Consider the following 18428-nt stretch of genomic DNA (forward strand, 5'->3'; position numbering starts at 1 on the left):
CACAAGTGTATGGGGAAACGCACCCTAGCTATTCCACTGTTACACGTTGGGCAGCTATGTTTAAGGCTGGGAGAACAAAGCCTCCCTAGATCTGGATGTCCTTCAACTTCCACCAATGAAGATACAATCAAGAAGATATAAAAAAAACTTATACTGTTAGATAGACGTATTATCATTGCATTCACAGATGATTAAATGTGTCTGCTTGTTGGGTGCCAAAGTTTCTAAATTCTGATCTAAAGGAAAAAAGAACTCACATTGACAGAGAACATTTAGAGCTAATTGAGGAGGATTTCGTCAAATTAAAAAAGAGACTAGTAACGTGATGAGCAATGGGTTTACCATTATGATCCCGAGTCAATACGTCAATGGAATGGCACCATTTCACTTCCTTGGCACCGAATAAATTCAAGTCTTCAAGTTCAGTGAAGAAAGTTACGGCCACTGCATCGGGGATGCACATGGTGTCATCATTGTTGATTACTTAGGAAATCCAGGACGATTACCGGTGCCTACTATGCTGATTTAATGCATCGCCTAAGATATTCTATCAAAGAAAACCGTCGACGAATGCTGACTGCTGGAGTTCTACGACTTCATGACAATGCCATTTCTCAACACCTCACGACTTGCAAAGGCAGCTGTGCGACAATGTGGGTTCAAAGAGCTTCCTCGTACTCAATACTCGCCAGACCTGGCACAAAGTGATTCCCACCTGTTTCCAAAACTGAAAGAACACCTTCGGAGAAAGCGGTAGGACGAAAACGATGACCTCAAAGCTGCAGTAAATGGGTTTTTCAGAGTGGCTTCAGAAAACTCCTTCCTGACTGGAATTGAAACGCTTCACTATCGATATGAGAAGTGTATTGGAAAGCAGGGAGAGTATGTTGAAAATTATGATTAAAAACCCTTTCACAATTGATGGTTTTGTTTGCTAGGCTTAGAACATTTTGACCAGCCTCGCATGATGTATTGTGATTTATCAAGAATCTTGTACATACCTTACAAACACGATATTGTGTTTTATAGTACTTGTAACTTTTCGATGTATATGGCAGTGTCATACCCTTTATATAGTATGCACATGTAGACCTTTAAAGTCAAAACGATACTGCCAATATGTACATTACTGAGCAATGACTCACATCCAACAGGGTAATGTCACACAGCTTCTTTCACTTGTATACGTTTACAAAATGAACATAAATATTCACACAATGTTAAAGGTAAAAAAGTATAAAGTTAAATCATAAAAGTAAATCCTTATCGTCTACCAAAGTTGGCGCTCTGACGTCACACAATAAATCAGATAATTAAGGGTCACCGCTTGACCTGTCGTCCTTTGTGACGGTGTCCGTCATTGTCATTAAGGATTGCTTATTGACGCCCCAAGCGACATGCCACCTGTCCTGCATGTCAAGTCTCAGCTTCATTAAAGATAATTACGCATATATGTCAAACACGTGAAAGTCAATTTATTCATGTCCATCCAAATGGAATTTAATAGTATTTATTGGCATTATTGTCCAATCAGAATGTAGGACGTACTTCTGTAAATGCTCTCATGTATACAACTTTATACTTATAGACAGGTATAAGGTTGGTTGGTTGGTTTGTTGTTTAACGCCACACTCAGCAATATCCAAGCTATATGACGGCGGTCTGTAAATAATTGCGTCTGGACCAGACAATCAAGTGATTAATATCCTTAGCATCGATCCACGCAATTGGGATCGATGACATGTATCAACCAAGTCATCCGATTCCGTTAGTCGCCTTTTACGACAAGCATAGTCGCCTTTTACGGCAAGTATGGGTTGCTGAAGATCTATTCTAGCCCGGAATCATCACGGGTTGACTGGTATAAGGAAGAAATACGGCCTGGTTGTTGGTTGACTCACGGGGCTCGAGAGCCACGATCCCATCACCCCTGGTCACACCCTTGGTCGTTGCCTACCTTATAAATTGAAAAGGAGCATGAGTATGTTTCCTGGTTGGTCTTGATATGTTTTACGTTAAAAAGCAAAGTTTATATAATTCACTGAATCATGTGGACTGAATATATACATGTACATGCACATTTCATAGTTTTACTACCATTCCAAGAGAATATGTATATTTGCATCGTGTATTTGCTGGCTTGCGTTTTCTTCCACTGTTTTTTTTGTTCACGAACAACACATGAAATAGAATCACAACTCATACGCCACAATAACAAGTCCAGTTTGGCACTTCGCCTGGAGCTACCGCTCGTTATCGCAGCTTACTTTTCCCTTTGTCATCAAACATGGCCAATTAATTTCGTAAGTAAACAAGAACCGAATAAGTGAGAGGTCCTTCATCCTCCTTATTCGACTGCTTATGCAAATCTGATATCTCACTCACTCACTCACTCACTCACTACTTACTTTTATTAGAAATTTTACGTGCGCTTTCCGACTCCAGCGTATTTCGCACACGGTGATATCTCACCTATATCTGGTTAATATATATATTTGCCGCTAAATATTTGAAACAGAGTGAGTGAACAGGTCTGAACGACTTTATATGTGGTCTCTATTTGAAATTGCTGTGGTGCAACAGTTTGAGAAAAGTGTGTGTGTGTGTGTGTGTGTGTGTGTGTGTGTGTGTGTGTGTGTGTTGTTTAACGCCGCACTCAGCAATGTTCCAGTTAAACGAGGGTGGTCTGAAAATAATGGAGATCGGATCAAACTATGAAATGATTGATACTATGAGCAATTATTCACGCCGTCGGGGTACGTCGTCACGCCAACAACCCGATCCACCCAATTGACTCGCACAACAAGCTTATTATGCCAGAGACAAATTCTAATTCGGATTCCCCTCTGATGTACAGCAATGCATATTGACAAACTGACAGTTGATACTTTCACAATCATTTTATGACATTGAAAACCTCCATATTGATCATCATTCTATCTGCATGGGGCGGTCGGGTAGCCCAGTAGTTAAAGCGTTCGCTCGTCACGCCGAAGACCCGAGTTCGATTCCCGACATGGGTACAATATGTGAAGCCCATTTCTGGTGTCCCCCGACGTGATATTGCTGGAATATTGCTAAAAGCGGCGTAAAATCAAACTCACTCACTCACTATATCTGCATGCATTGTTTCAATTAAGCTGTATTTTTCTTCACACTTAAAATGTTCGTACTTTCGGACATGCATGAATGCAAAAATGTCCCTTGTAGTGTATTCGTTGTTTTTCACGCATGTATGTATGCGGTCATCTATATACAACGATAATGGTAACGAATACACATGTGTACACATATTAAAACGTAGAAAGAATAAACGTACATACAACATATGGGATTCACGTCAACACGCGTAGGCTTGTCCAGACAAAACGTGAATCGTGAATAAATGTCATATTTGGAGAGGCAGGGAGTCGGCGAATAACAGATACAGCATAACAAATTGACACAGGACTAAACAGAAAGTCGGTTTGTGTGGTTATCTGATGGAGGGAGCGGAAATGTTGCAAACAAAAAAATAATATGATGAACTTAGATGATCATTATTGCGTATAACTGATCGCAAAATGCTATGTACCTTTAAATCACAATCATCATGAAGTTCACATTCACTCGACTATATGACACATTCACTAACTTTGTTAGGCAACAAAACATCACAGTGCAAAGTTTCCAGAACGCCAAGCTACATGAGGTGACGTTTGCTTACAGTGTTTAAGACCGAATGGGTTTTATATAGTCTCAATATTCTTGAAATTTGAAAACCATAAGATTTTGTAATTAATACAGTTTTCCCCGTTACGTTTTTATGTCTAAATCTTTGTTCTTTAAAATATAAAAGATACACATAATTATGACGCTGAGAGCTATAGTTTCATTCACCAGCAGATAGTTTGAATGTTACAATATTAAATGTTTTCAAAATAGTACATTAATTCATTTCGCTTGTACCAAAATGTGCCTAGTTATGTCTTAATGTTTGGGGATATGAGTGCGTGCTATATGATTCCACAGACATCAATATTTAAGCTATATTACAGCTACCTCTCGGTGACTGCCCATTCACATGTGGTTGAATGTATAAACAACAATGCATGTCCCGTATTTTTGGAGACGATTACACACAAAGAAACACGTCACACACTATGTATTTATCTTGAAATATTTCTACCTGCACATTTACTTGCTAAGTTTAAAATTCCGAATAAGGAACCACAATTTCCACATTGCAGCTTGCCGATGCCAATCTATACAGACCGAAAACAGAGTCCTTAAGTTACGCAACTCATTCTCTGTTGGAGATCAGTTCCACTTGCCTTTAGAGGTAAAGCTCTTCACAAACAAAGCTTAATGAATATACGAAAGACACATCACCTATGATCGAAAATGACCGCACGAAAGAAATATTTAGCGTCCAAATCTGGACAATCTGAATAACAAAACCAAGTCGAAGTTTGCTGAATAATGATGGAACCACAGTAAATGTAACAAAAATGTGACTGGTACATGTACCTCAACTGTGTATGTAATTATTTTGTCCTTTATCACTGTTGTACCATATCAGCAAATAGTTGGTGGGTTTGTTGGATAATAATCCGCAATACCTCTTCATGTCAAAAATAAGGGATAGTGGTCAGAGTACATTTATGTATGTACAGCTTCCTCACTGTAACATAACTAACACATTACAGGTAAATTAAATGTAATCATCGCACATGCATTCATAACATTTGTTCATAAGATATTACCTGCACATTGCGTTTTTGATTTTTTTAATCTTTTAGTCTGCTATCCGTGTAAATACAATAGAGTTATAACACTCTACCCTGCCCATGAAGTGATTATAATGTTGAAACACACTGTTTCTGATATTCATAGCTTTTCACTGGAGGGATTATCAAAAATGGGATGAGTACAAGTATTCACCTATGTTAGTGTCTAAATGTTTTGATCAACAAACATGCTCCGAGTCAATACATTTTGCCAAATGTGTGACATATGTTACCGGAAGGAATTGGTAGTAAACATATTATTGGTACACTTCCATGTTATTGATGCTTGGCAATAATGTGGACTGGCAATACTGTGTATCATAATGTTTCCGTGGTTTGTTTATGTGAACAATTGTCACGTCTTTGCATGTGTATATAGGTGTCAATAAATTGTTTTGATAACACTGTAGGCATTTCATAAAAGTTTTATCAATGGAATCGAAGGATATTTCCAAATCAATAAGGAGGAGCCCCAGTATTTTATATGATTCTGTATAATCAATAATATCATATATAAGTCTGGTTTTGCTTCTTCTGTGTATCTGCCTGAGACAAAGCCTTTTGGTTTACGTATTTGATAAATAGTAAGACATTTTGAATTGTATGTACAATATTGTAGAATCTAGTTTGTAAAAAAAACAGTTTAGTAGTGAGATTGGCCGCCTCTTTTGGCGAAGAATTGTTTTGGCTTGCTACTTTTTGGAAAGCATGTTATGAAACTCTATTATTGTGTCACTGGAAGTGTACCCTTGCTATGAGCAAAGTTTGTAAGAGTTAATCAGAAACATGTCGTTTGTATATCTCTGACAGTTATGTAGTTATAGATGACATTTTAATCAAAGTAACTTTTTCTTACATGTACACAGGGTACACTGCTTGAGCATTAACTTTACTTAATGTGAAGTCGTTTTTTTATTTTGTTGCAAACAAACTTTCATAAATAGTTCACTGTCTGCGTTCTATTAGTGATACAATTCTTAATCTGACCGCCTTTCATATATCTTCTGTTTCCAGTTACTACAACTGAGTATGCCAGGTTTGGCGGCTATGCGACGTTGTCATGGACTCTCCCGGAGCCAGGGACCAGGGAGTTCAGTGTGTGTAACAGTGAGACAAAGAAATGCCTTCTTCACATCACAGACTACAATGATGTCAAGTTCACATCTAGAGTGAGATTCATTGGAAACGTGTCTTCATCGGGAACTGGTTTGTTCAGATTCGTGCTCTCTGATGTAACTGTGGACGAAGAAGGTCAATACATTTGTCACAGAGGCTCATCAGATTCAGCGGGACCAATCATCCCTAACTGTGGACAGAAGCTGTTAGTGCTGAGTAAGTAATATTCAGAAATTTATGTATACTAACAGATACGTAACCGTTCAAAAACACGCCTACCAAATGCCAGTACAAATGCCATGTCACTGTGACATTCTTACTGTTTGGTCATTTAGAAATCTTGATTAGCTTTCGCACAATGGATTCGTTGGAGGACAGTTTCGAAGCTGTACATTACCATGCCTTAAATATGGCATCTTAATATATTTTGGTTTCAGTGTATGATGAGGTTTCAACTGGTGATAACCTTCCATTAAGTACATTTGGAACACACTGAATAGTGGGCTGATCTTATAGTGCTTAAATGTCACTTCTGGCTGTTCTGAAACAATAAAATCAGTCATTTGATGAAGATTTAGAAAGCTATAATCATCCACAAGCATGACTTTTTCTCGAATCTGCATGTAATACTTATATGTTTGAAAGCTCCTCATTTCAATATTACAAAATAGCACGCTCTGTGAACACACAAACGTGACATCATCATTTAGCTTGAAGAAATATTATGGGATACATACCGAAAGGGAAATCAGCTCCGTATTTACGTTTTGCACATTGTAATAAAACACACTTTTCTCTCATCGCAAGGACACAAAGACATTGTGTAATGTTGCTGATAGTTGATTAAAAAAAACATTGGTAGTAATAAAAAGGATACAAATTAAACTCGATGCCAGTTTAAGTAAAGTTAGATGTCCCTTGTGAAATAATATTTCTTGCCAAAACTAGGATTGAGATTATTCAAACCATGACGCAAACATATTGTGAAATAGTAGTGAACCTCCCTCCATGAACCGCTTCTCTGCCTTACTCTTTCATTCAAAGATCCGTGAAATGAAAACGGTGAAATCAGTTTAGTTCTAAATTTCCAACCGACCTCTGTCATTGGGAAACAGACTAAAAAAGACAATCGTTTAGCTTTACATCTCTACTGTTAAACAGTATTATGAACAATTCTGAGGCACAAGATATATATGGTTTAATTTAAACATAATCCCAAGACATCAATGTACCAGTTTGTTGAATTATATTTCATATCATATGACATTTAAATATAGATCCAGCAGCATGGCGATAGGGCAAATAATATTCTTATCAGATTCTTGCCCGATAGCGAAACTAAAACATGGCAGTCAGCCACAACTCTCTGTCAGTTACCAACTACAAGTGACTGTACACAGGCTTAATTCCCTCACGTAACAACATGACTGCAGCACGTTAAAAAACCCTCTTGTAATGCCTTTAATCAATCACCATGGTTCCTGATGGAACAATTCGGTACTTTAAGACAACCAAACAACTGCGCTATTAAGAAAATATTATTGTAAAATTAGATGAAAATAGTACAATTAGTTCAATTCATGTTTCTTTCGCAATAGCTAAACAGACGAGAAATGGGAACAACAAATACAAGAAACAATGTTCACAAATTACAACGTTAATTACTAGGATGACACCATTTCTTAATGGTAACAGATCCGCTGGATCCTCGACGGTGAAATAATTGATTGTGATTTTGTTCTGAATATCAGTGTTCCTAGATACATGAAGTCAATTTCTGGGAGAAATTAATGATATGTCCATGTGAAAGTGCACGGCTGTAAAGGGCTTCCAAAGGGTATTTATTACTTAAAGTAATTATTTTGTTATGAATTGCACATGAAGCACAAGTCTACCCAATGCTAACAGCAGAGTCCTAGAGTTTTGTGTGCTTGTTGAGGTTGGTCCAAGGCGGTTTTCCATTTCTCTGTACCCTTTTTTGCGGGTTGGTGGTGCAACTTCAAAGTTCAGCAGCACAAGTTTTGTCCTTTCATCTGGTTTTATCTTGATCACTTGTGTAATCCTTCCAGTCTGTTATTCCTCCCAGGTCCTGTCGTCTCATAGTGATCGTTGGAGTCCATGGCTTTTATAAATGTGTCTTGGTCAATGTGCTGGGAAAGCAGTGCCAGACCAGAACCTCTTCTGAACCACTGCCTCACTTACTTGTATTGCACTGCTAGTCCAAGGGTTTGAATTCCTCTCCACTTTACATTTACTTGACAGTGTAACTGAAAGCGAAGCCCTTAGAATTTTATCTCAATGAAACGGGCAGCAGCATGTTCAAATCTATCTGAACTGTTGTCGAGAATAGGGATCTGTTCAGCCTCTGGTCTACTTCTGTCTTAGGCAGACTGAACAGCATGGCATAGGTTGTTGCTTTGCGATCAGAGTAGTGTGAAGACAAGAGGAGAGATGGCGAAACCAGCTGTCGCGTGTATGATGCGCAACTTGGTCAAATAACTCGGGACACACTGTGAAAGTACCATCCGGTAACATTTCGGGGTAGTTACTGTTCCTGGTTGAACAGGGAATGCTTTTGTCATCACCACTGTCGCTGAAGAGCAGGAAGTTCGACCATCAGCAGTCTGTCCTTCTACCTTCAAGATCGAGATCGAGACTGAGGTACATGTAAGGTTTGGATGATTTTGCAGAGGTGTCTGTACATTGTGCTTTTGACGTTGGGAATTGACAGCAAGAAGGTAATTTCAGCATCATCTACTTGTGAAGAAAGCCTGACATTTGCCGCTGCAGGTTTTGACTATACATATATATATTATACACGATTCCTGTTCAACATGTAGCTATCTACAAGTTTTTGTTAAGATCCACACTGCGACGTGATATACGTGTATTCCACTTTCCTTAAATCTTCTATATTGATAAGGCCTACCAAAAGTAACATCATTTTAATACCTTCTTTGATTATATTGACAACAGGCAATAATGTTACAGAAAGGTGTCGGGTTAAGATCAAAAGGGTTAATTTATGTCTTGAAATTGATTGTTTCTTCAGTAAGGGAATAAACATAATCTCTGATCACAGTTAACAAAACGTATATTACATAAGCTGTGAACACAGTACACCGCTCTGAATAGAGCACTCCATTTTAGTTGAAGGTACTGTTCTAATTCATCAACAACCTCACTGTCTTTAAACTGGGTGTTGACATAATTGGTTATAACCTTCCAATTAATCAGTCAATCAATCGATCTTTCTATCTTAAAGCCATCTATTGTGGTACAAGAGACCTTAGTATACAACTCAAAGTTTGCTAAGGATCATCAGATAGCATGTGCTGAAAATTACTGCAGTTGTATGATATGCCCAAACCATGAAGAAAATTTGCATCCGGATACCTTCCGGAAACCTTCCGGAAACCTTCCGGAAACCTTCCAGATGCCTTCAGCAACCTTCAAATCTCTTGGTATTTTCAAGATAACTTTTTTATGTGTTTCACACTTAAGTGAACAAAATGCACCCCCCAAATTTTGACATTTTTTTTGGAAGGTTTCCGGAAGGTTTCCGGAAGGTATCCGGGCCGGATCCAAAATGGGAAGGTATCCGGAAGGTTTCCGGAAGGTTTCCGGAAACCGGAAACCTACACTTTTTTTGCTGTGTTTAAAAGGTAATGTGCCAAATTGTGTGCATCTATTGAAATAGCCAAAGACAATAGTGCATGAAGACATCCATGAACAAAAGTCAGTTCCCAAGTGCCACACAACATCTCATAAAACAACAAAATAAGAGTATCTGGCCAAAACTGAAACGTCAAATCATAACGATAACCAATTTATTGTAAAGAAGACAAACTCACAACTGTGCGTATGTGAAACACGTGATACGATCACGGCCTGGCACCATCCTATCATGCTCCAAATGGATATCTGGGTTGCACGGTCCGATTGCACCAGCATACATTTTCATGTACACATCTAGAATGGTACCCCTATAACGCACACCTATCGTCGTGTCCCGCTGTATACTGACCCCACCCCAAGGCACGATTGAGTCCCCTCCAAAGCAGTCATGTCGTGCTATGTTAGAATCCTGAATCTTTCTGCTTGTCTAAGCAACACTCCGGCACGACGATCTGTGAACACTTTTGAATGTGTTTTGGTGTTAAATATTACAGACCTAAACGTTCTTGCATATCTCTGTTATAATATTTGGTATTAGCATTTATATTTCTTGATTTCCTACTTTTTGTTAGAGTATTTGGGCTACATATGACATGTCATGTATTATTGCCTTTTAGATTAGAAACATGCTTTACGTTTTAGGTTTAAAGAAATTTACGCCAAATAATGCTGTTAGCAGTTACATGGGATGTATACCGACTACTTTTCGCTAATGGGGAAGTGCTGTCAGATTGTATAAACGTTTATGTATTTCTTGACAAAGATCTAACCTCTCACAAACTATTTCTTTGGGTCAGTCTTTGGGTCAGTCAGTTTGAGGATAAGAAGGAAAAGTAACTGGAAACTCAAAATGCATAAAGTTTATCTTTTTTTTGGCCTGGAACATGTTAGTCCCAATGAAAACTGTTTTAAATACCATTTTTATTGTGTCAGAGGTTAAGCATTTAGTTTTAGATGTGTGTATAAACGAGTGGAATCGGTCTATTACACAAGCAAACGGTAGCTCCCATAAAACAAAGATTGTATTGTAATCTTAAACACTGTTTATGCTGCAGACGATAATGTCACCCGCCCTATCCCCTAATCCCACAGAAGCGAGCGATTACAGATCGAATCGAGGTGTTAGGTCTCGATTCACTGATTGTCAGAAATTTGGAATTCACTGAGTATGAAAACTTAAGCGGCAAACCACTGGTCAGCGCAGGCAGTGATCAGATGGCGAGAGACATACATAGTTCTTGCCTCAAGCATTGCTAACCAGAGCTTGATCTGCAATTAATCATAAATAATTGTTGTCCTGGATAGTTTCATTGAATGTTATTAAGTTGATGCAACTGATCAGACGGAAGATTTGCTTCCTGGAATGCTTTTATGCAGCTAGTCCAGGTTAACTGTTTCAGTTAAAAACAGAACAAACAGTAATCATGACTTGAGAGATGGGAATTTGTTAAGACAATCCTATATAAAGTTGGCTCATTTCATCTGCTTACTGCATAGCTAATATGTTGAATTTTGCTATACAACTTACATCGTTTGAATAACAGATGCTAAAGGAATATAATAACACTTTAAAACTCTGAAGACTCGCCAACTTCCATGCGTAACTCTGTCGGGAAAGAAGATGATCAAAATCTGGAGAAAGGTTTTGGAGTTGGTCGGCAAGCCATGCAATTACGTTCACGGGAGGTAATCATGTGAGGCTTAATGTCCTCCTACTGCAGAGAGGAAGAAGCGGTGGTAAAATATATAACCGTACCGATATCGTGAAAGCAAGACGTTAGAGTGAGTGAATTAGGTTTTACACTGTTTTAGCAAACTTCCAGCAATATCATGACGGGGGACACCAGAAATGGGTTTCACGGAATGTACCCATATCGGGAATTGAACCCGGAGTCTTCGGTATGACGAGCGAACGCTTTAACCACAAGGCTACCCAACCGCCCGCCAAGCGTTAGATGACCCCATACGCACACATGGTTGATTATTGTATACACTACTTGCATTCTCTACCAATCAATCAGTGATTCGGTTGAAAAAAACAAACAATGATAACTACAAAAAAGTGTGATGCAATGATCGGAAGGAGTGTATCCTCAACAACATGTATTATGTCTATAATAAGCAAATTTTGACTCCGCGGTGAAATTCTTTCAAATACTTTTAAAGTTGAAGTGAGGTGCGCTTTAATGTTTCTGATTCTGTCCCGTTCATCTGTAACTTATTTTGTCCGAATGGTTCAACAAAACACACAGAATCATTTTGCATGCCTCACTAAGACGATCAAAGCAATTCACACCAACAATCAGAAAAAAAGAGTTGTCGGTTGTTACCACAAAGGCATCCGGTTAAAAAGGACAGCGAGAGAGAGAGAGAGAGAGAGAGAGAGAGAGAGAGAGAGAGAGAGAGAGAGAGAGAAATGGTTAAATTACATGTCACACGTTACATATGCTGATTGACCTTATTGAGTTTAATTTGAAGTATTTGATGAATGTTATTCAAATATATTTGATGACAGGTTCAAGAACCTGTTAAACTATGTAGACATATCTTTGGTCTTATTGGATAGTAGGGGCGGTCGGGTAGCCTAGTGGTTAAAGCGTTAGCTCGTCACGCAGAAGACCCGGGTTCGATTCCCGACAAGGGTACTATGTGTGAAGCCCATTTCTGATGTCCCCCGCCGTGATATTGCTGGAATATTGCCAAAAGCTGCGTAAAACCAAACTCACTCACTCACTCACTCATGAAACTTTGCACGTCTGTCAGGTACATGCTCAACTGGTCCCTTTTACTATTTTAAATTTTTGGAAATTTATATTTTTTTTATTTTTCCATGGCAACAAGTTGAACTTTTAGAAGTTTATGAATTCCTCTTTTAAATGCCAAAATAGTTTGTGTGTCTACGTTTAGTGTTTGTCATCATTTGGAGGTATCTCCAATAGTAGGGGAAACTGTCATGCCTTCCACCAAGTTTTTCAGTATGTGCCTCAATAATGGTTGAGGGTAACTTCATTATCAAATCCATCATCCCTACTTCTGCATTGATTATGACAGAGATGAGTGTGCGATAAGATGGCATAATTCTCTATGAAACTTTTTACAGTTTTCAGCACATGAACTTTTAGGCTGTAGGTGCAGTTACAGTTTGTTTCCTTCTGTCACACAAAAAGTCCCAGTACCTGTTGAAAGAAAACAATACTCAGGCATGCTAGCTTCTGGTTTAACAACTCACAAATCTCAGGGCAGTACTTACAAATATATTGTTGCTGATTTAACACTCCCCCCTCGAACACCAATGGCACAAGGGTTAACACACACAATGTTAAGCCGCTCACCGTCAAGAAGGGACTCAAACTTATCAATTTCTCTCAAAAGAAAGTACTTGTTAATGAATTGGCAAAACAAGAAATGGAGCGCTTGAGGAAAAATGACATTCTCTCATGGCAACATCCCCTTTGTTCTTTGCCAAAGGACAAGATGTCTGTTTAAATATAAGATCACTTCCAAGATATATGTCTGATATATATGTGCATCATCTTGAAGTGTTGGTGCCTCAGTGAAACAAGAACGGATGAGACTGCCAATGGTAATGAATTTCCTATGCCAGGTCACAATGTTCTCAGGTTGAAGCATTCCCAACATGGACTAGCTATGGTACTCAAAGATGCCCCTCAGTACAGGGAGGCAACAGACTACTACTACTGTAGAGACTCTCGGATGCTACATTGAGGCCAGTGTTACTCTCTGGGTTGCTGTCATCTATATGGCATCATCATCATCTCGGAGAACTTTCCTCATTCATTGCAAACTCTGCTGGAGCAGCTTCTTCTCAGTCAGTATAAGATTGTTATCACTGTAGACGTCAATATGGACCAGTCTGTCTGTGACATCAATGCACTATCCAACCTCATGAGGCAGTTAACATCCGCCCAGTATATCAGCAAACCAACCCACACCCTTGGGGGAACACTAAACTTGATCTTCTGTAATGAGCCCATCTCAACGGGATCCTTTCCACTTCCATACACTGACATCATCTTGTGTGGGGTGTGACGGAGTAGGTGTAGTATATTGAACTCACTATCATTATTTCTTTGTATGTTAATCACTGTGGTAATGAACTGAACTTTTTGAATCTTAATAGTTTGCATTTAATCTACTATGTCCAAAGCAACATCTTGGGTTTGAACTGATAATGACCATAGTCACATATCACAAACTAATTCAATTTATGTTTCTTAACAAACATTCCATGAAGATATTATTAGTAAAAATGTATCTCCTTTCTCCCACCCTAATGAATTCAGTTGTAAATGTAGTAACTGGTATTGTCATTTTGTTCTTCCATCCTGTTTTTGTGGAGAAGGTTTCTTTTTTTACTTGAACTTCATAGAAATTGTGTTTTGCAGCATTTTATTTTGTTTCTTCAGGATATTTTGCATTTACATCAAGTAGGTGCCCCCCTGTTGCCTTTTACTCCCTACAAAGTTTTGAATAATTTCAACTGTATGTATTTGTGTGAGCAAATTTCACTATTGCTGGCATAATATACACTTCATTTGCTGGACAGGAGACTTAATTTCCATGACAAGTTCCACCTCGGTTGAAAAAGGTTAGGGTTTGTTTAGATTTAATTATGTCATAAATTCTGCAGCAGGGGCGGGGGATATAGCCACGTTGGTGGCAAACTCTTGTTTAGTATTTATATAAAAGCTTTAAATCTATTAAACATTATGTGAACAGGTAAACCCAGCGGACCTAGAAAATAATTATTCTGAAAAATCCTGGCAAAACTTAACTGAATGCATAATTAACATAGCAAAGGTCACTATCCCCTACAGAATACCTAAATAGACAAAGCCATTGTATCTTAGTGGACAGAGGACATACAACAAGGCTACAAAAAAAACGGCAAAAAAAGGCATTCAAGAAAGTTAAACAAGCTTATTGGCATCTAAAGCTAGCACATCAACTAAATCACCAAGTACCAAATTCAGTCCAAATGCCAAAGGCCAAAAACTGGAAAAAAACCAGCGAGGACATAAACCATGAAACGGACGAAGGAACTGTGTGGCGGAAAATACACGCAATCCGAGGGATTAAACGTACCCACAAAACACCAAACATTAATAATTCAACAAACCCTAAACAAAAAGCAAACAACCTAGATAAACATTGCTCAGCCATTAGTAGGAACAACAACTTCAGTATTGAGTTAAACAAAATGAACAAATGAAAAGAAATTCCACAAGTTACCCAAAGACGATTACCTAGAAATAAACTAACCATATACAATAGAGGAACTACTCCTTGTCTTAAACAATCCAAAGAAAAGAGCAGCCCATGGACTAGATCTAACTTCTTACCAAATGATACAGCAACCACACCAAAACCTTATGCAGTCACTTCTATAACTATACAACCTAATCTTCCAAAACGGCCGCCAGAGGGATGGTGTAAATCCTGCTTGGGTGCCATGTAGGAAGCAGATGTACCGTAAGTCCCTATGGTCCCTGATATGGTGGCCTAACGTTGGTTGCTGGTGATCTCTAGCCCTATTTTTTAATGTATTGTTGAGAATAGTCAGATTTCTATGGTAACCTGCTAGTTTTAAATCTATATTTGTGATAGTCTAGTGATTTTACCGTCCTTTGTCGACAGATTTTAATGTCTATATGTATCAATGTATAACTTGATTTAGTCACTATATGGCTGAAATATAGCCGATGTGATTTGGTAAAATCGTAACTCACTCACTCTAAAACGGCCAGGTTCCTATAACATGGAAAGAGGCTCTGGTCATACCGATTCCAAAACCAAATAAACCAGCAATCGAGCCCAACTCTTACAGACTCTCCTTAAACTCAAATTTATGCAAAATTATTGAGGCAATGGTCAAAAATAGACTTAACACTTTCTAGACCAAAATAATATAATAAACACAAACCGAAGCGGTTTCACCCCGGGTCGCTCAACCTTAGACAACCTAGCTCACTTGAAACAGGGCATTAAACAGCCCATTAGACCGACGATACACAGTAGGTATATTCCTAGATTGTTCTTAAGCTGTTTATATGGCGTGGCATAACGAGCTAATTCAAAATCTCTAAAAAGTAGGACAGAAAGGACAAATAGTAAATTGCATACAAGACTTCTTAACAAATCGCAAAATAACAGTGGGAATCGACCAAATGCTATCAGACCAATGTTCATTCGAGGGAATATCAAATAAATTTCTGAAGGCATCAAACAAAATTCAAACATGGGCAAATTAATAACTTGTCCCTTAACACCGACAAAACTACAGGCATAGTATTCAAACAAAGAAATATGCGCGCAGCAACCCCCAAACTAGAATTAAATAATGACCCAATGAGGTTCTCAAAACAAACAAAGTTTCTGGGAATAATCCTTGATGAACACCTCACCTGGGATGCTCACATTTAAACCCAAATAAATAGAAGCGCTAAAGACCTAAACACATGCGTACGAGGCTTGACTGGCACCAACTGGGGAGCCTCCAAAGATACCCTTATATCATTATAACAGTCACTAATTAGATCTAAAATAGACCATGGATGTCACATGTACAACACTCTAAACTCAAAATTAACTCCAACAAAAACCAAGCATTAAGGTTAATCACACACACACAACAGGGCACACCGCATACAACACTGCAGGCTTTTACAGGCGAACTCCATCTGGATATGCGCCGAGAACAACTTACAATATTTTTTTAATTTGTAGTTTACACCATATACGGCTTTTCCATTGGACGAGAGGTCGGTCACATGACCGCGAATTTGACGTTCATAAGTGTATGAACGACACAATTTGACGTTCATACGTTTTTCACGAGACCGTGTTCTTGAATTGACGTAAACACTGACGGACTACATCCACATTCCTGGGGAAACCCCTGGGAATTCCCTACCACGAAAACATACATAAGCGTTCTTTCTGATCATTTAGAACCTTTACTCTTGGTCTCAGCGTTTCAGTATACGTTGAGAAATGTCAGAGAGCGTGACTGCATGATTGTTCACGAATATCCTCGCTGCGGCCTATCCTAATGAACAAACGCAGAAATGCACATCTAAACTATCGTAGTATCGACTCGATCTGTGATTAGGCTGACATTGACCGTCTCCAGCAATCTATGAATTTACCTTAGTGTCTGTTTGGCGCATCTTTATTCACCTTTCAATGATCGGCCAGTTGATCAATGATGACTAACACATCTAACCGCCACAGGTTCACTAACAACTTCGGAAATCTCTCCCGTCACTCTTTTATCGTGTCGGCCATTTTGACGTCTTGTACTTGATGTAAATGTATTATGACGCGCTGTCATTGTGACTGACTTACTGAGGTAGTTCTTTACAGTCCTTTCTCATCTAATGAGGATATTGTTTGAATACATGTGCTGCGTAAGATGTTTCTGAAGAGCAAGTTGTGCATCCATACGCCCATGTCACCTCTCTTTTTGAGGAACTATTTTACTCCGCGATGTAGCTGGTTGTCGTATGGCTGTCAGTGTAAACATGAAGTCACACGTACTAAAAAAAAAAAAAATTGTGTTTAGATCTTGGCCTACATCCTTTGGGGTAAGACATTGTGATAAAATTTTTATAAGAATTGACTTTCACTTTGTGTGAGTTCATTGGAGTATGAACCTTCATAGAGTGAAATCCCCAACAGTAAGTAAGTGAAACTACTAATATTTTGTCTCTGTATTTTCTTAGTGACGCCGAGAAAAAATATTATTTATTTGGTTTTGTAAAAGATAAATTTATACCCCAAATCCCCAATCCATAAAACATGATAGTCCAACACGGTTTCCATATAGTTCCTTGAAATAGGATATGACATGCTTCCCACTGCATTCAATTTTGTAATTTTGTTATTTGATAGTTTGTCTATTTACAGTATCAAATCCCTTTTTAAGGTCGACAAATGCACCACAACTAGAATGTTTTTTTTGTATTTTTTTGGTTTTGTATGAACGTTGCTAAAACATGATCAATGCAGTCACGTTTGGCCGGGGAGCCATTCTGTTCATCTGTTATCTGTTCATCAAAGCTGCAGTTTGACTTGCTCAACCTTAACTTGAATTGTCGTTTTAGATAATGGAGCTTCAAGAGATAGATGATGTTGATTTGGGTTAGTAGAGGATAGGGTGGTAGAGGTAGTATGCATCACTATTAGGTATTTGCCTTAGAAAACAGAATCTGTTAACATACAGGTGTGGTGACCTTTCTTAGTACAAAAAGTAAAAGTGGTAAGCAAACAGGGAGAGTTATTATGCCAAGAATAATGCCCCACATCTTTGGCATCTTTTTCTGTTTTTCTTTCGGCTGGATAATTAGTGTTGCTCTCGCCTGGGAGTCATGTGGACCAGCTTAATATGACTGATGACCTTGTCTGGATCTGTAGGTATGTACTCGAGGTGGTGATTGGAACCTGACCCTTCGTTGGTGGTTCTCTTGGAATGTCTGTTGCTGTGTAAACAGGGCAGTTGGCACTGGTCTCTTGGCAGTAGATGTATGTTTTCCTTCTTTAGATTTTTATTACAAATATCCTGAAACACACGATCGGCACCATATTCATCAACTATTCCATGACATGGATGATATACCTTGTCAATCTATTTTATATTGGAAATGCCCACACAAATAATCACTCAACATCTAGCGACCGTCGTTTTCAATCACAAACCATTCATTGTGTGCAATGCTGAATTGATAAATCAATAAGCTCGTGAAATCCCTGTAATAGATTTTGAAACGAGCAAGCATGAAATACGCATATCCCCCGCCAATATGACATGTCCAGTTGTGTGCAATGCATTAGCTCCTGTGAACT

General features: G+C 38.5%; 1 protein-coding gene across 1 annotated transcript in view; it reads left to right on the forward strand.

Annotated features, from left to right (window-relative positions):
* Nucleotides 1-18428, forward strand: part of LOC124118441 (deleted in malignant brain tumors 1 protein-like) — a 196527-nt gene that overhangs the window by 152911 nt on the left and 25188 nt on the right. The window contains exon 12 of the mRNA XM_048398648.1: nucleotides 5784-6101. Within this exon, the coding sequence (XP_048254605.1) occupies nucleotides 5784-6101 (318 nt within the window). The remainder of the gene's footprint in view (nucleotides 1-5783; nucleotides 6102-18428) is intronic.

The sequence above is a fragment of the Haliotis rufescens genome, unplaced genomic scaffold (genome assembly GCF_023055435.1).
Source record: "Haliotis rufescens isolate VD_foot unplaced genomic scaffold, xgHalRufe1.0.p SCAF_18, whole genome shotgun sequence".
Taxonomy (NCBI): Eukaryota; Metazoa; Mollusca; class Gastropoda; order Lepetellida; family Haliotidae; genus Haliotis; species Haliotis rufescens.